Source organism: Mya arenaria, chromosome 14, assembly GCF_026914265.1.
Source record: "Mya arenaria isolate MELC-2E11 chromosome 14, ASM2691426v1".
NCBI lineage: Eukaryota > Metazoa > Mollusca > Bivalvia > Myida > Myidae > Mya > Mya arenaria.
Genome location: NC_069135.1, coordinates 39,348,711 through 39,369,013, shown reverse-complemented (window position 1 = coordinate 39,369,013; position 20,303 = coordinate 39,348,711). Strand labels below are relative to the sequence as shown.

General features: G+C 34.0%; 1 protein-coding gene across 1 annotated transcript; it reads left to right on the top strand.

Annotated features, from left to right (window-relative positions):
* The first annotated feature begins 5,290 nt into the window (after positions 1-5,290).
* Positions 5,291-12,539, top strand: LOC128218430 (lim and transglutaminase domain protein ltd-1-like). The gene is made up of 6 exons (XM_052926093.1): positions 5,291-5,528; positions 8,610-8,818; positions 8,977-9,950; positions 10,568-10,726; positions 11,132-11,272; positions 11,650-12,539. Exons 1-6 carry the CDS (start codon positions 5,460-5,462, stop codon positions 11,664-11,666), a joined length of 1,569 nt encoding a protein of 522 aa, XP_052782053.1. The 5' UTR covers positions 5,291-5,459; the 3' UTR covers positions 11,667-12,539.
* The last annotated feature ends 7,764 nt before the right edge of the window (positions 12,540-20,303 follow it).

Here is a 20,303-nt window from a genome sequence, read left to right as displayed (position 1 = left end):
GAGTGATTTTGACTTGTATCTAGAAGCATGGACAGCAAATCTTGCGTCAAAACTGGCCTCGCCCCGGATGTCACAAGTTCAGAAAAGACATCAGTAAGAAATGCACTTGGTGAAGAATATGTTTAGGTTTTGAAAATGGATTATTTGTGCTTTCAAAACAGGCTAAACATGCTAGATCTTGATTTTTATATTGTTAACCTTTTCACCGCATTATTTGTCCTCGTACACCGCATCATGTACTTTGTATTTTACCGAATACACAGTGGTTTCATTCAACCAATTTTATTCTGATGAGAAACATAATTTTTCTAATGCTGTTTAAATAATGTTTAGTACACAAAACGGCGTTAGGGGTCGTAAAGCACTAAAAACCAGTGTTATCTTGCATGCAAATTGGTCGATTGACAAAAGCATATATTGGAACTGTAGTGATTTCTTACCTTAAAATAGCAAGAGAAGTAAATTGTGCTACACTGCCTTATGGCTTTCTTTCAGAATTACTGTCTAGTTTTAGAAACCGTCCCAGACGTAGTTATAAACAACTACAGGCGCAAAAACCCTTTCGGACAAAGAACTTGCCACAAACAGCTATTTGTACAGATTCACAATTGCTATCGTGGTGTAAAAGAAAACAGAAATAAAAGACTGAAGGTATGTCCCAAACAATGAGCCAATATTCCTGTTGTATAAACGGTCTCATCTTCAAAATTTGTTTTGGAAACAATATATCAATCGACGAGTAGCATAGGCAGATCTCTTATTCGATTTAAGAGCCACATAATTAAGCAACATCATGTACTTTTCAAAACCTCTAAATTTTGCTTTAATCTAATTAGTGAACCTTGACCACAAACGAGCAGGCTTAGTTTAACACCGCCTCGAAAGTTCCCTTGGTTTTATCAGTTATATTTCTCTGGTAACGTAACGTTGAGTCAGCAAAGCAATCTTAAATGTTAAACGCTGGCAACTTTTGCAGACGCGTCTAACTTGCTGGTCGTGTCAGCATTAATCGACCTGTTAGACAACGCATGACCACGCAATCGTGTTTGAATCCTGATCCTCAAAGTAAAACGTATCATGCATGTCCCGGCCGCAGTCCTGATCATATAATTCTGATTTAAGAATGTGCATAATTGCAGATTTCTGTAATATTTATCTTGTATTATGTTGTTGTGCTGCAATATTGTGCAGATAAAATGACGTTACTCAGCCGTTCTCCCGTAATTGACGCACATTTGGGGCAAATTTTTTTTCTGACTTTCTTATATAACGATTTCTTTACTTTGTTATTAAAGTTCAATACCTCTGACAAATTGTGTAGAAATTTAACCCACACCATTCACTCCGTTTGTCTACGGAAACCTTATGAAGTTACCTACTAAAATGCGTCGTTACGGAACATATATTAATCATCGGAATATCTTTGGAAATACTATTTTACTAACACTTTAGATTAAATGATTTGATTCATAGGTATTGGGAAAATAAAGATCAATGGTTAACTTTAATAACATTGTATATACCATATCTCTTTCTGAAACTTGTATATTCGGGATGTGAAAAGCTTGTATAAGCAAAGATTTAAAACAAAATATTGCCATTGTTTAGATGTAATGCACAAACAAGAACTGTCATGAAGGTGGTCAATTTATATTTTGATAGAAGCAGAACACAAATAAAGCATAACTTTTAATTAATGTAACGTTGCCAAACAACTGTTGCTCCACAAATGTTTAACCAACAATAGTTACATTCTGTTACGGAACATAATTACATTCTGTTACGGAACATAGGTGACTGGAAATGTTGCAAATGTGTGAACAATGAATTCAAAAATTATAATGTTTTTGGTAGCTGTACCTGCAGAGCTGCAGTGACAAGCTTCATTGAAGCATCATTGTCACAATTTCACATAATCTAAGAAACCATAAGTATCTGTTAACAACAACAACAACAACACGGATATATATATATATGAGCTGTGCCATGAGAAAACCATAAGTGGCTTTACGACCAGCATGGAGCCAGATCAGCCTGCATATCGTTTCTTCGCTGATCTTGTTTATGCATCTGTACTTCGTCAATATCTGGGCTGATATTTGAAAATGAATGTCTTTCTTTGTTTTCTTCTTTCTAGCACTTTCCCTGATTGCATCAATCACTGCATTCCAAAAAATTAACCTTTTACGAACAGCACTTCCCTTTTTTACATGTATGCCTGCTTTCTTAAGCATGGAAGCTGGTTTTGACCTTGGGGTTGCATGTATACTCTCTCCAGAAGTAGATGATTGTTCTCGTTGACGTTCTCTTTCTTCTCGTTTCTGCAGCTTTTTCTTGTCTCTCTCCAGCTTTTCACATTTATCTCTAAGTCCGTCGAGATCCCTGTAAGCCTTTCGTAATGTTTGCTGCACCTTCTCTTTACTCCTAATCCCTTATTTCCAGAAAAAGCTCATTTTTAACTTAAAACTTTCAGAGGTCCTAGTAGAAACCTTTTCGTGTTCACTTGACTTATTTGCTTTCTTCTTTTTTCTTATATAATGTTTCTTGTAGTCCTCTTTTTTGTCGCCGTTGCTCTTTCTTTTCAGCAGATAACTCATCAGTGGGGACATACTTTTTCTGTTTTCTTCTTCACTCTTTTCTTAAGTATGATTCGTAGTTTTCCTCTCTCTGCCTTTGTCTCCATTTTCGTTGTCTTTCGGCATTTGATAGTGCCCTTCTGAAATAGAAAACCAGTGCAATTTATAAACTTAGTATTAATAATCACATTAACTTTTTAAATCATGATTCATCATCATCAGTATTAACTTCAATATAATGATCATTATAACTATTATCAATATCATCATTATTATAAATAAACTGTTAAATAATTTAAAAAAACATTACGATTTAATTTTGGGATTGTACAATTAAAAAAAATCATTCTAAACAGAGCATTTATTAGTACTATGTTCCGTAACAAATTTGCTATGTTCTGCAACGGAAAGCTGCAACTTTACAATACACAATGCAAAACATGTTAGATTTCCAGGTCATATTGAACAACATTTTCATACATCTTACTCATGAAAAACTCATTTGAACCTGTTTAATAAACATTCTGAATATTAGTTTTACGGTGGACAAAAAAGCTATTAAAATACTATGCTTCCGTAACATTTTTGTTGTGGCTGTTTGTTTATCGGTGCTCTCTTTTGTCATTAAAATATTTATTCCATGTTTAAAACCAATATTATATTTCAAATTGTCAACAACCAATGGATAAGATGCATATATCACATCAATTTATGATGTCACAATAATAAACTATGTTCCGTTACGGATATTTAAAACGGGTAAAATTTTATATAAAAATCGCCAACTTGCGACTTTCAACCCTTTTCTTTTCTGCAAATAATGTTTGCATTCGCATTCACCTGTAAAACTGCTTATACAAGTAAAATATATTGAACATTAACATAATAAAAAAGTACAGTGATTTTCACTTACCTTTATTTAACGTATTATATCACAAAAAGTCGATTTACATTTTTTGCAGACATAATTATGACGTTTCAGCGGAGGTCTTGAAGAGATAAAGAGTTTCGCGGTTATTTGAACCAAATACTGTACCGCATTTAGGATAATCGATTCGTTACGGAAAATAGTCGTTACGGGAACATAGTGAAATAAGGCTTTTGCGATACACACTGGTCACTTTTGTATGCCGATGGCATTCATTTTACTCTGTTTCATTTCAAGAAATACAAATCAATATTTTTCAATCTTTATTTGATTTATATAAAGTACATTGGATTATATACGGCCGTTACGGAGGCATAGCATTTTAAACGCGACATTCGTATTTTCTAAAATAAAATCATTTGTGTTAAATTGTTTTACCGTAGGAGTTTTATTTATAAATTTTAGTCCAAATATAGTATTTGGACGTTATATTGGATACGGATTTAAAAGAATATAACACACTTTAGGATTGTCGTATTCCAGTTTAAAATCGTTACGGTAGCATAGTCACATTTCGGCGACAGTCCTACTTGATAAGATTTGCGGAAAATATTGATCTCTTACTAAAACTTTTGCTGCAATTCCTAATCATATATGGGTACTTTATTGATTTTATACGAAAAATCTTCTGAAAACACTGAAATAGTTTGTTTTTATTATTAAAAAATATCTTCAATGGGACAAGCGACAGCAGGTTTTTGTGGTTATAATCGTTTTTCAGATAAATCTAAAAGATAATCGTCGAGTATTTAAACTACAAAACTTAGGCTAAGCAGCTAAAAACATCTCAAAGAACTTCTTTAACTCTTAATTAGATGTGTTTAAGCTTTTTTGTACATTTTATAGCTCTAGTAATGTTGGAGACAGAATTTTTTTTTAAATTGCGTCAATTATTGGAGAATCGCTGTACTGCGTATTTGCTATTACATATTGTGTTCATTGCACATGTTTGTTTTTTATTCATGCTTTATTTCCGATTGTTCGGTGAAGATATCACCATGAGCGAGTACAAAGGGCCGGTTGTCAAATATAACATTGACGAAACATTAGTTTCATATAAACATGCATTTCAAACATAGTGGAGTTGACCTTCCCGATTAAAACTGTCCACCGCCTTTGGACAAAGTGGTATACAAGTATAATAATATTATTTGTATTTTCGGAAACACACACCAGTTTGAAATTTTAACCAATTTATCACCAATGGTTGCAATGTCCTATTTTTTACACAACTAGAGCGAATATAGCAATTTTGACATATAAATGCTTTGGCAAATATATATTCAGTATATTCATATGATTATGGTGCAAATATTAATGTATGATCGTACATTAATTTAATGAAAGCAAATTCTGTAAACATAATTAAACTGTTTAAACACAAAAATATATGTATCAAAAATGCCTGTAAGTAAGCATATGTCAGTGAAAATGAATATACAATGTAGGAAGAAACAGAGCGGCGCTCGAATTTGTATTTTTCTCCTTGATGTTAAAGAATAAATCTAAGTTTATATTAAAATAATTGTTTAAATCCCATTTAATAGGAAGCACATGAATAGGATAGGATACAATCCTATATAAAAATTCTTAAAGTGTATGCATGTTAAATCCAACTTAATTAACATTGTTCTTATAAGATCGCGGAGTACATCATAAGATTTATATCATTTTCATTCAGAAGGAGGAAGTTAAAATATCAATTCCGTTCAACAATACAAAAGAATAAGGCGACCTTTGATAGTTAAGATAATGTAACCAATAGAGTTGTATCCAATCAACAGAAACCAATTTAAGGATTAAAATGTAGACAATATGACAGATATTTAGATTTACATACTAGTAGTAGAAAACGTTGAAAATGCACGACACACTAACAAATGGACTTGTGAAATGTTGAGAAATTTGATGGTTTTAAATTGGTGAAAATTACAAAAATACACCGTCTTTACAAGATGGCAAAGTTATATACATATGATGAGAGAGTGATTTCCTTCTACAATATGGATGAACATATGAAGAAGGTTTGTACACATGTACAAGTATTCAATTCTTTTTATTTATATTTTAAGCTTTTAGTAATTATATCTAATCAATAAAAAAAAATCCAAACAATTTTTTTTTCTTTCTACTTTTTGAATGAAGGGGGCAATGACCCTTGTGAAAATCGAATTGTGAATAAAGTTTCAATGAAAGTCAGAGAGGGAGTGAAAAACAACATATTTTTTAAACAACTTGTAATGCCAAATTGCTTGGATAAGCTTGAAACATTGCCAACTGTTATAGAATACACCGACAGATTAGGCCTAGGGGTCGGATAGGTGATTCTTTTACATTAACTGGTAATGTTCTGTCCCATGTCCTTTCTAACCATATTAAAAGATAATTAAGTTGTTGCATTTAGAGAATTGTCATATACCCTTCATGACAATATACTAAATGCTACAAACAATATCCGTATTGTTTTCGGCTCAATATGAATGACAAAGATATGCCATTTTATTTTTAGCCGAATTTTTCATCGAAAAATTACGGGTTATAGAATGGCGAAAACGGAACGGGCGGGCGGGCGTTAACAATTCTGCGTTAAACTTTTCATTTTATGTAAGAGTTTTTATCCAATGGTTATCAAATTTGATCAGAGTATTTGTTGGCATGTTACCTTGAATGGGTCATCTCGGGTCAAAATCTAGGTCACTAGGTTAAATCTTTAGAAGAATTATTTCACGGTAATATATTTAACAGTTTTTATCAAATCTTAATGAAACATGGTCAGAATGCCTGTCTGCATTATATCTTGCATAATTTTCAATATGGGTCAACCCGGGTCAAAATATAGGTCACTAGGTCAAATCTTAGGAAAAATATTTCTACGTCATAAATTAAACATTTTTTTCATATCTTGATGTAACTTGGTCAGAATATTTGTCTGCATAATATCTTGCTTATTTTTTATATCGGTCACCCCGGGTCAAATTCTAGGTCACTAGGTCAAATCTCAGAGTGTTACCAATCTGCATGATAAACATGGTTAAGTTGTTCATGTGGAATTAAGACCTAGTATAAGGAATGTTTGGCATGATGATCCCCTGCTGTGCATTCCCTGTTAAATGCACTGGCGTCACAGAAGGGGCCAATTTCCTGTGTGTTTGTTTAATGGCTCAGGGCCATAACGGGTTGACTTTTTCTATAATAAAACTTGAACTACACAGCAGGATACTCAGATCAGAGATCTGATAGACAGCACAAGTTAATAAAGATCAATTAAGATCAATACACAGAAGTTGTGTTCACAGTTTAAGGGGGGGGGGGGGGGGTCACTCATAGAAGGCTTAAACTAGGCCTTTAAGGTCGTCAACAAAGTGTTTTTCACTGATAACTGTTTACCGTTGACCAAATGCTAAGTTTACTGGTCTCCTAGATCTCCTCACACAACTTCCAGCCAATGACAATACACTGATAGCCCTTGGGGACTTCAACATTGACCAGCTGAAGCCCAGTGCAGACCGTCATAATATTCAGGAGTACATGGACTCTATCAATCCACAGCCTTCACCTCCATGTGAAACTACAGACTACAACCCTGGCTTGGACCATATATATATGTCTCAGATATTCCTCACAAAACAGATGTCATGGAAACCTTCTGGACTGACCACAAAGCTATCTGGATTGCCTTTTAAGTGTTTACCATTATCATTTAAGGTTAACCATTTCATAAAATCATACATACACAATGCTTACCAAACCTATCAATATCAGTCAACAACTAAATTCAATTCCCAATCATAAATTTCATATCTACCCATATTTTTTTTTTTTTTTAATTAACTTTAAAAATATTTGTGTACATGAAATCTTAGATGATAATATAAGTGTGCCATCTAGGGTAAAAAACTTGGTCTCTGGGACATATCTTATTGGAAAAGCTGATGTATTTATAAAATGTTCATTTTTCCTCACACAAATGGAACAGTTTCTGTTGATCAGGTTATTTGCATGAACGATATCTCCCATGATTATAAATATGGATCTTTTTGGTTAAAAATACTAGGTCACTAGCTTAAATCCTAGGTTTACAAAATTGCATCGTCCAATAAAAAATCCGGCTTTAATGTGGCGTTGCGGTATTGGTGTCTTGTTAAAGGCTATATGTTGCTAACTTCTAAACCAGACGTAAAATTGTGTGTGTTTGATAAGTACATTGTTTGAACGCCATTACAGCCACGCCCATTTTGTGAGCCCTGAGACAGTCTTTATAATAACATAGTGAGTGCTTGATTGCGGTTCACGAATAATCGAACCATCATTCTTGAAATACAGCAGTTTTATAATTGAAACTTTGAATTTCGCATTACCGTCATAACCGCTTTCGAATTGTGAATTAGGGAACGATTCAGATTCCAATTGAGTTAGGGAAAAACACAATGATAATAATGTATAAGTTTAAAAACATTTTTTTCGTATAATATTCTTTATACAAGTAAATAAAAATGCCAGTGTTATGTATGTATTTAATAATTACAGTTCCTATAAACATGAAAACAAACATTGTTGTTGTCTTTTGTCATATATTTCAAAAATAAAAGGAAAACTCAGGGGCAACCTTCAATCGGAACTCCTCGGCCATTTTTATCAAAAACAACCTGTATTTGGACGGTTTACATACTCAAAAAGAGGTACGTTTAAGTCCGCTGCAAGTAGATCACATAGTAATTTTATTTAACAGTTAAACTTTATGACTTTACTGTTGGAAATCTTAATTATGTTTGTAATAATATACTTCACTGACAATCAATTTAAACTTAGATCAATAAATACAATTCTAAAACACTTCATTTCATAAATAATATAATTAAAAAATTTACGAACTACTTCAACTGATGTATCGGCATACATCCAAGGTTGTTGTCGATAAAAATGACCGAGGAGCTCCGAATGGGGGCAACCTTAACTGATGTCTTTTTTACTGATCATGGCCTGCAGAACACAATATATACACAGCGTCAAAACGAATTATACATCGTTTGTGATTATCACAGCCAGTGTTTGCTAAATTGCAATATTTTGTTATTTCATGTAAATAGCTTAATATATATTTCCAGATAACAAGTCACAACATGTCCTCCGTGGCGTCATTGCTGGACTATATTGAGGAAGTTATCCCAAAGAACGATGAAAATAAAGAAATCTATATTGCTCGGGGAATAATTGTTTGGATTGCAAATGTTGACGAAGTTGATCTGAGAGTAAACAGCGACTTACAGAATCTACTTGATAAGTCGCGTGTTCTCATCTTCCACGAACTTTGTCGGTAACGAAACACGTTGAAAATTGTATATTTTAGTACAAGCACATACATAATTCTCTTTATTACCATGTCATTTTGGTAAATGGTTCCAAACAACAACTATATTTGGCATTAAATTATCAACAAAGTCGTAAGTTATCACTGAACATTTGATTTTATAGGAAAGCAGGCATTGAATGTGAAATCATTAAAGGTGCGGCAAAGGCTGCGCAGTATATTCCCGGAGTATCAACGATGGATACCCTTCCACACATGAGTTGGGCTACATTTCGTTGCAACAATATGTACCATTTGGTAAATCCACAGTGGGCAACCTCTTCCCTGGTTGGCTTCGAAAGAGAAGGGGAAACAGTGTTGGAAAATGATGGACAACTGGTTCAAGAGTTTGAAGAAAGCGCAGGGTGCACAGGAGTAAATATAACGTTATTTGACGAGTTTTGGTTTTGCACCCACCCGCGTATTTACGTCTTACACGCCTTTCCGGATAATTCAAAGTGGCAGCTGCTTCCCGCTGACAAAATTCTTTCTCCAAAAGATTTCGAGTTGGCTCTCACACCTGATCCGCAGCTTTTCATACTTGGATTGGAGGTGGTCTCTGGAAAAAAATGTATATACGAATCTACCAATGGTCGTTGCTGGATCGATATAATGGGTGATCCCTCAACACTGAAAGAAGTTAACTTCAAACATCAGTTATCCTTTGTTAGTGGCACAGGTGACCTCACTGGGGTCAACCCAGCAGATCTGCCTCAGCTTGTGATGAAAACACAGACGCCAGACACCGTCTCGCTCGAAGTGCGCCTCCCTGTCACTGGCGAATATATGCTGAAGATTTTTGCAAGATTGATAAATGACGCCGAGTTGAAGAACTGTTTCGAGATTAGGATCAGGTGCAATGAAGCCGATCCCGCTTGCCGGAAACTTCCAATTGATGCAGGTGACATGGGATTTGGATTCAGTACTACTGCAAGTGAATGCGGCCTAAGTCATCCGTCACAAAACTACGCAACTCTCAAATGCGAGTATTCCGATAGTTTGGAAAAGAAAGAAACACTGAAGTTTAAAGTCGACCCTGACAGGATAGATGAAGTGGAATTTTCTTCAGAAATAGTTGGAAGTGATGAAGTCGACGTCGGTAAGTTAATCGGTTTTGAAACATGTTATTTTTTAACTCCAACGTTTATAATAATATAAGTTATATAACGAACTGTTTAATGTGTATGCATTTATTCTGTGTCTGGCGGCATATACATATCGCTGAAACATTAAGGTAAGGATTGGAACTGGGTTCTATGACATTGCATAGCTACATTATTCGCGCAAGTCGGTTATTACTCTATACATAAAATAAATGCGTTACATTTATGTAATAGTTAGATATGCTGAAGTAAAATCTTAATTATTGGTGGAATGAGCGTAGCGAACGAGCCCTTCGTAATTGCTAAGACTTTACTTCAGGTTATTTAACTGACCTAGAATACAACCCCATTGGCCGACACATTCTCGTCGCTAAATCTGACACATTCTCGTCGCTAAATCTGACGCAGGGAGAGTGTATTGAACGAGTAACAGTAGGCGGACATACGAAAGTTGAAATATTTAATGATCAATCCTAGTACTGTACTTTTGGATTACATATATCTGCAAATTAATTGGCTGAACATGTAGGTAACATTTTCTTGTGCTAAGCTCTCAATTTGGAGTTTTAATTTATGGTTTGACCCTCTGCTGATTGCTATCACCTGTTTTCAGGAGTGACTACAACGCACGTGGATCAGAAGGGGAATTTGGAAATAGTAACAGCACTTAAGAAAGAAGGGGAGTTTGCATTAGTTGTGAAAGCAAGAGAAGCCAACACTCCTTTTAAACCGATAATGAATTACCTTGTTAGCACTTTTGAAAACGATGAAGGTATGTTGTGTTCAATGTCACTGTACAATTAAAGTGGTTGTGTCGTTATTGAAATGCTACGAGTACATTGCCACTGAACATGTAGAAGACCATTTTTTTTAAATCGTGTAGGAGCATAAAGTTCAAGTTGGGCTGAATCGGGTTGGGTATCCCAAAACATCCCTTAAGCAAATTAACACGAAAAAGAATGATACTAATATTATCCAATGATGTTCACAACTTGTTTCATTACAACTATAAAAGAAGAATGTTTGACTATGTTCTTGCTATTTATTTATTTTAACGTGTTATATTTTTCGTGTATCCAAATTTACCCATACTAGTAATAGTCATTAGTTTTGTACTTAAATAAAAGTAGCACGTTACGGTGAAAAAATAAAGCGTTTTATCTTATCGTAATTGTAGAAACGCATGGACTGATGGTTGCTGGACGAAAACGTGAACTTGCGACAGAAAAGAAAACCGAAGAAAAACACACACTTGTAAATCAAATAAAGGCAAATTTAAACAACATTCAGAAGGAAATAGAACAGTTACTTGCTCAAGGTATGAGAACGGTATTACCTAGATTGAAGTTCAATATATAACTTTTGTCAATCTTATAGTCGTACATCATTGACTTCATTCACTGTTTTGAAATCGTTATTTATATATAAAAATCCGATTAGCTATATCGTTGATGGTTGTTAAAAAGGAAATATGTAATAAATAATTTAGTATACTCCCGCGACCCGTTTAGAGAGCATTATTTTGTAATGAGGATACGGTTAACATACTTTAAATTACTTGTGCAAAGTTGTTTAACCAAGAGCAAGTACATATTGAGAATTTTGAATAAGGTTTAATATTTTTTTTACAAATCAAAAGTTTCATTTCAATTTATTGTGTAAAGAAATAGTTATAATATGACATTTTTCTTTCAGCTGAACAGATGTCATAGCCAACGCTGTGCCCACCAACAACACTAACGAACAATTAATATGGATATTTCTGAGATTTTTGTTTGGTTTTGTGTGATTTATTGAATGTTTGTATATTCCGAAATTAACTTTTGTTAAATTCAACTAAAGAACAATATCCGGTTAAGTTTGTATTGTACTTTCATAAAACCATCGTGCCGATAGATTTGTTTGACATTTGAGTCTTAATTGTTTTATTTTATTTTTTTTCATTTTAGTACTACTTCATTTATAACAAAAAATACGTACATTTTGCGGTGTTTTAATATGTGTAATATGCTGTAGATACATTAGTTGCTTTGTTGTCCTTAGGCAAATGTTGAAAATTAGCATTAAATGGCCTGTTTTGTTTTCAAACATTTTGTGTCTCTTCAGTTTAGTTTTAACATATGTATTCTGTTCATTAAGATAAAAGGATAATGCACATGTAGAGAGGCCAATAGTTATTTAAAGCATATTACTTAAACACCTGTCATTATATGTATTCCAGATCAGAAATACACACTGTTTTGTGTAGAGAAATGGTGAATGTCTTGGCAAGCGAAGGGCCATACCAAGAGCCTTGCCACTGTTTTGATTGTTTTTTTTTTACAAATTTTATAATTCCTGGATTCGCCACTGAACTGCTTTTAATATTGGTTCAAATGCTGACATAAATACATGTACCTTTATTCTTCAATTTCTTCGACCGCAAAGCATTTTGTATTTTCTTTTGGAAGGCATTATCATTTCCCGGCTAATTTTTAGAAAATGCATTATTCCAGATTTTAATGATTGTTTATTTTGTTGTTTTTCTGATCAATTTTAAGCAGATTCTATGAACTTACTGCATATTTTAGCAAGTGCATTTTGTATTAAATACTGTGTTATACAAGTTTTGTTTTGTTTTGTTTTGTAAGCATGCTTTATTTCCGAGTTTTCGATGAAGACAACACCACGGATTTTCTAGTGAAAAGTCAAGGGTTAAAACCCCGGCCCCGTCAAACCGAAAGACGTAAGTACTAAAAGTTCCATTGCCTATCACTAGGTGTTTAAAGAATATCTACTGCGAAAATGGTGAACACAGTACTGATTCATTCCAGAAAAGTTGAATTCCGTTTATCCGTGCTTTACACCGAGCGCGTTAAAGATCCAAGACTACTCTTCTCAAGGATCTAGGGTATCGCAACCGGTTCTAGTGTATCTTAGTTTGTTTCTTCAAGTATTCCTATGTCCGAATTTGTCTGCGAACTGCTGTCACTTCTATCTTATGGCATTTACATACAATTTAAGACGTGATTGCGACATGGCGGGGTCAAGCCATAACGCAGCCAAAGGGCGCAGGCAGACCTTAAAATCTCAAATAAATGAACAAACAAACATTCATCCCGATTATAACTGTTAATTGCCATTGGACAAAGTGGTTTATAAGTATAATAGTATTATTTGTGTTTTCGCAAACACAAAACAGCTTTCAAATTTTATCACTAGCAGTTGTGTACGTTGCATTACATGATATCTACTTTATTATATATTATACGTCCTCTTGCCCACACATCTTAAGCAAATGAAGCAATTTAGACAAATAAGTTGTTTTGCATACATATATACAGACTACTTAAAAATAATCTTTGTTACTAATGTTCTTTTGGATGCAATTTTTTTATGTATAATCGAACATCAAGTTACTGAAATCAAATCTATTTTGCGAGTTAAAATAATATATCATGATTTATAAATAAACTTTAAATAGTATGTACATTTTCTCTAAGAGTAATTAAAATGTTTAAATTTGAAATATGATTAAACTACATGCCGGAAAGAAATCATGTTTTACAAATGAAAATGAACATATCGAAGAACAGAGAAGGCGCTCGAGTTTGTTGTTCAAGAATAAATTTAAGTTAATAGTCAAATCCTTTAAGTGTATACATTCAGTTCAATACGAAACACATGAACATGATAGGAAACAATATGAAGATTTTTAAAAGTTTATTTACTAGTTAAATGACATGAAGTAAAAAAAACCCCTAATGATTAAGAAAGGGCGGAGTGAGCGTAGCAAACGGGCCCTTCTTAATCATTAAGATATTACTTCAGGTAATCTGACTAAGCTCAATCCGCCAATACTTAATCATTAAAAATGTTATGCAAGCCATTTAACTATTACTTAATCCAACTTAATAAACATTGTCTTTAATCATAACGGAGTAGATTACAAGATTTATATTGTTTTTCAAAAGGAGGAAGTTCACATATCAATGAAACTATACACAGAAAGAAGGCTAACTTCGATTTTTAAGATAAGGTAACCAAAACAATTGAAACCAATTATGGAAGATAAAAATGTAGACAATATGACATAGATCTAGATGTAAAAATACGTTGAAAATAACGCTTAAGCATGGACTTGTGAATTTTTGAGAAATTTTATGGTTGTTATAAGTTAAAATTACGCCTTCTTTGCAAGATGGCAAAGCTATATACATATGATGAGAGAGTGATTTCCTTCTACAATATGGATGAACATATTAAGAAGGTTTGTACACATTTGTATTCAATTCTTTTTATTTACATTGTTCGTTTTTAGTAACGATATTAAAAATAACCAATGCAAAAACGTTTCCCAACAATTTTATTATTTTTTCAACATTTTGTTAATGAGACAAAGACCTTTTGAATTGGGAATATAGCTCTAATGAATGTCAGTGAGGGAGGGAAAACATCAGAATTTTTTAAACAACATGTTGTGCCAAATTGCAAGTATAAGCTATAATCATTGTCATCTGTTCTAGAATATACCACCATAACGCCTAGGCGAGTAATTTAACACTTACTGATAATGGCCTGTCCTACATCTTTTCTAATCGTATTAAGATTTCTTGTAGCATTTTGAGTATTGTTATATACCCTGGATGACAATACGATAAATGTTACAAACAAAATTTCCGATTTTTCATGTCTGAATATGAGTGACAAAGATATATCATTTTATTTTTAAAGGGTATATACTTATGTAGATAACTTCTAAACTAGACGTGAGCTAGCGTTTGTTTCATTGTACATTGTTTGAACGGCATTATTGCCACGCCCATTTTGTGAACCTAGAGACAGTCGTTATTAGTACATAGATTGTGAGTGCATGGTTGCAATTCACATCTTTCCGACCATCATTCTTGAAAGACAGCAGTTTAAGAATACAAACTTTAAATTTCACATTACCGCAACAAAATGATAACATTTTGATCAACATAATGCATTTTTAACTTTACCAGCGTATTTTTCTAAGTTTTTTTTTCTAAAATATTTTTTTTACATACGAAAAATCATATATAACACAGGGAATGACTATTTATAACAAAAGAAATTGAATTTTGTTACCTTTTTTTCAATTTCATAACTAAAAACTCACGTTTTTGAAGAAATACCCAGGAAGGAATATATTATAGTCCAATGAAAGATTGGTCGAGAAAATCGATGTAAAATAAAACCATTTTTAAAACAGCAAAATGAATTAGCAACAGTAGTTAATTTTGTTAACGGAACTCGCTCATGTTTTTGCATCAAAAATAGTTTTCCTGGCTATGCATCTGAATATACTTATTTAATCAATAATTTACTCTATGATATCAAAATTCCCGAAAAAATCAATTGAAGTATAAAAAAGGGTTTTTGTTTTAGTGGGGTGCGAACTCATGCCGGTAAAATGTATTTTGACGATTTGATTAAACATTGATAAGAACGATTGATAATGTCAATCAACCAATCACGCAAGAATGAAATTTCTGAAATCGCTGAAACGCGTTAGTAGCGGTATTGAAAAGTGTGGTCTTCAAAGACGATTTGTAAGAATACTAATATTTGCTGACGGGTAACAGCTTTGGTTTATACTAATTTATTTTAGCTCGATTGAGACGAAAGCTGATAAGATCACTCTCGAGTCCGTTTCCTGGGCAGAAACCAGTACTGTGTCCTTTTTGAGAGGCCATGAGAAAGTACCCCTAGTGGGGATCGAACCCACAACCTCTTGGGTGAGAGGCGGACACCTATACCACTAGACCACTCTCACCTCTTAACAGCTTTGCTTATTTACTTAAAGCAGGCCTTATGATTTGCATCATTTTATTTCGTAATTAATAAAAAAGAGGTCACTTTACAAACATGAGCGAGTCCCTTTCATACTATTGCCGAAAATAAAGTTGTTACATATTGCGAATAGATATAATTTTGTTCTTAAAAAGAAATTTAAAACATGCAGTGCTATGTTTCCCTATAGTGAGTAAAGTTCGAATAAACATGATTCCAAAGATACATTGGTGATGTCATTTTATTTAAATGTGGTCAAATATTTCAACAACACAAGAGAAGCTACATGGACAAGCGTATTGTGTGCCTTTTTTACTGAACAACACTGCAAAACACAGGAGATAGTCTCAACTTCAAAACGAAATCCAAACCGTTTGTGATTGTCATAGTCAGTGTTTGCTTAGTTGAAATATATGACATGTAAAATTTATTTACAGATAACAAATGACAAAATGTCCTCCGTGGTGTCATTGCTGAACTATATTGAAGACGTTATCCCGAAGAACGAAGAAAATAAAGAAATCTATATTGCTCGGGGAATAACTGTTTGGATTGCATATGTTTACAAATTCGGTTTGAGCGTTAACAACGATTTACAGAGTCTACTTCATAAGCCGCCTGTTTCCATCTTTCGCGCACTTTGTCGGTAATGAAACAAGTTGAAAATTGTATATTTTAGTACATTTACATACATATTTTTCATATTTATCATGACAGTTTGGTAAATGGTTTAATAAAACACCAAACAAATGTATTTGGCATTAAACTATCAACAAAGTCGTTGTAAGTAATCATTGTACATTTGATTTACTAGGAAAGCAGGCATTGAATGCAAAATAATTGAAGGTACGGGAAAGGCTGTGCAGTATATTCCCGGTAAATCGACAATGGATACCCTTCCACGCATATGCTGGGCTACATTTCGTTGCAACAATATGTACCATTTGGTGAATCCAAGTTGGGCAACATCTACTTTGGTTGGCTTCGAAAGAGGAGGGGAAACAGTGATGGTAAGAAATGGACAACTGGTTCAAGAGTTTGAAGAAAGCGCAGGGCGCAAAGGAATAAATATAACATCATTTGACGAGTTTTGGTTTTGCACCCACCCGCGAATTAACGTTCTACACGTCCTTCCTGATGATTCAAAGTGGCAGCTGCTCCCCGCTGATAAAATTCTTTCTCCAAAAGATTTTGAGTTGGCACTCACACCTCAATCGCCTTTTTTCATACTTGGATTGGAGGTGCTCTCTGGAAAAGGATGTTTATACAAATCTACCAATGGTCGTTGCTGGGTCGATATAATGGGTCATCCCTCCACACTGAAAGAAGTCAAATTCCAGCATCAGTTGGCCTTTGTTTCTGGCACAGGTGACCTCACTGGGGTCAACCCAGCAGATTTGCCTCAGCTTGTGCTGAAAACACAGACACCAAACATCGTCTCGTTCGAAGTGCGTCTCCCTGTCACTGGCGAATATATGCTGAAGATTTATGCAGGATTGATTCATGACGACCAGTTGAAGTTTTGTTTCCAGATAAGGATATGCTGTAATGAAGCCGACCCCGCTTGCCGGAAACTCCCAATTAATGCAGGTAACATGGGATTTGGATTTAGTACTACTGCAAGAGAATGCGGCCTAAGCCATCCGTCACAAAACTACGCAACTCTCAAATGCACGTATTCCGAGAGTATGGAAAAGAAAGAATCACTGAAGTTCAAAGTCGACCCAGACATGATAGATGACGTGGAATTTTCTTCAGAAATAGTTGGAAGTGACGAAGTCGACGTCGGTAAGTTAATCGGTTTTGAAACATGTTATTTTTTAACTCCGATGTTTATAATAATAAGTTATATAACGAACTGTTTAATGTTTATGCATTTATTCTGTGTGTGGGCCGTCATATATATATCGCTGAAACATCTACGCAAGGATTGGGAACTGGGTTCTATGACATTGCATATATTATTCGCGCAAGTCGGTTATTACTCTATACATAAAATAAATGCGTTGCATTTGTGTAATAGTTAGATGTTCTGAAGTAAAGTCTTAATAATTAATTATTGGTGGAATGAGCGTAGCGAACGAGCCCTTCGTAATTACTAAGACTTTACTTCAGGTCATTTAACTGACTTAGAATACAACCCCATTGGCCGACACATTCTCGTCGCTAAATCTGACGCAGGGAGAGTGTATCGGACGAGTGGCAGTAGGTAGACCTTTAAACACCCGCGAAAGGTGAAATACTTATTAATTAATCCTAGTACTTATTGATTACCTATCTGCAATGTGATTTGCTAAAAATGTAGGTTGTATTATTACGTGTGCTAAGCTCTCGATTTGGAGTTTTAATTTATGGTTTGATCTTCTGCTGATATTAAGCACCTTTGTTTTCAGGCGTGACTATAACGCACGTGGATCAGAAGAAGGGGAATTTGGAAATAGTAACAGGACTTAAGAAAGAAGGGGAGTTTGCATTAGTTGTAAAAGCAAGAGAAGCCAACAATCCTTTTAAACCGATCATGAATTATCTTGTTAGCACTTTTGAAAACGATGAAGGTATGTTGTGTTCAATGTCACAGTACAATTAAAGCTGTTGTGTCTTTATTGAAATGCTACGAGTACACTGCCACTGTACATGTAGAAGACCATTTTTTAAAAAATAATAATGCTTGACTATATACTTGCTATTTAGTAACTTAATTAAACGTGTTATATTTTTCGTGTATCCAAAATTTACCCATACTAGTTTAATTGTCATTAGTTTTATACTTCAATAAAAGTAGCACGTTACGGTGAAAAAATAAAGCGTTTTATCTAATCGTTATTGAAGAAACGCATGGGCTGATGGTTGCTGGACGAAAACGTGAACTTGCGAAAGAAATGAAAATCGAAGAAAAACACACACTTGTAAATCAAATAAAGGCAAATTTAAACAACATTCAGAAGGAAATAGAACAGTTACTTGCTCAAGGTATGAACACGGTATTACCTAGATTGAATTATAATATATAACTTTTGTCGATCTTATAGTCGTACATCATTGACTTCATTCACCGTATTGGTGCGCTATTTATATAATAAAATCCGATTAGCTATATCGTTGATGGATGTTATGAAGGACAATATTTAATATATAATTTAGTATAATCCCCCATACTGGAAATTACTTGTGTAAAGTTGTTTAACCAAGAGCAAGTACATATTGAGAATTATGAATTAGGTTTAATATTATTTTACTAAACAAAATTAAGTTCCATTTTAATATTGTGGAAAGAAAAAGGTTATAATATGACATTTTTCTTTCAGCTGAACAGATGCCATAGCCAACGCTGTGCTCACCAACAACACAAACGAACAATTAATATGGATATTTCTGAGATTTTTGTTTGGTCTGGTGTGATTTATTGAATGTTTGTATATTCCGAAATTAACTTGGCTAAATTCAACTAAAGAACAATATCCGGTTAAGTTTGTATTGTACTTTCATAAAACCATCGTGCCGATAGATTTGTTTGACATTTGAGTCGTGATGGTTTTATTTGTTTCTCCATTTTAGTACTACTTCATTTATAACAAAAATACGTACATTTTGCGGTGTTTTAATATGTGTAATATGCTGTATAGATACATAAGTTGCTTTGTTGTCCGTAGGCAAATTAATTAAGATAAAAGGATAACGCACATGTAGTGAGGCCAATAGTTGTTTAAAACATATTACTTAAACACCTGGCATTATATGTATTCCAGATCAGAAATACACACTGTTTTGTGTAGAGGAATGGTGAATGTCTTGGCAAGCGAAGGGCCATACCAAGAGCCTTGCCACTGTTTTGATTATTGTTTTTTTTACAAATTTTATAATTCCTGGATTCGCCACTGAACTGCTTTTAATATTGGTTCAAATGCTGACATAAATACCTTTATTCTCCAATTTCTTCGACCGCAAAGCATTTTGTATTTTCTTTTGGGAGGCATTATCATTTCCCGGCTAATTTTTAGAAAATGCATTATTTCAGATTTTAATAATTGTTTATTTTGTTGTTTTCTGATCAATTTTAAGCAGATTATATGAACTTACTGCATATTTTAGCAAGTGCATTTTGTATTAAATACTGTGTTATACAAGTTTTGTTTTGTTTTGTTTTGTAAGCATGCTTTATTTCCGAGTTTTCGATGAAGACAACACCACGGATTTCTAAGGGACGCTGATAAAATATAAATTAAACGTTGAGTGATGATTATAATCCAGAAGTGGCGGATCCGTGGTCTACTGGTTACTCTCTTGACTGTCAATCTAGGAGTCGCAGGTTCGATCACCACACAATACTAATAGATGGATGTAAAATGGGGGTCTCGTGAAACACTGGAAATTAAAGAATCAGGGTAGCTCTAACCAGAGTTACATTCTATCAGTGCACTATGCTCCAAAAACCTAATATGGCAAACATTCTTTTCGGAGCACTCACCGAATAGGCCTTGCCCAAGTGCGAGTATAAATAAACTTTCGCACCGCCGCTCAGTGGAAGATCGTTCGCTTCCTTTGTGAAAAGTCAA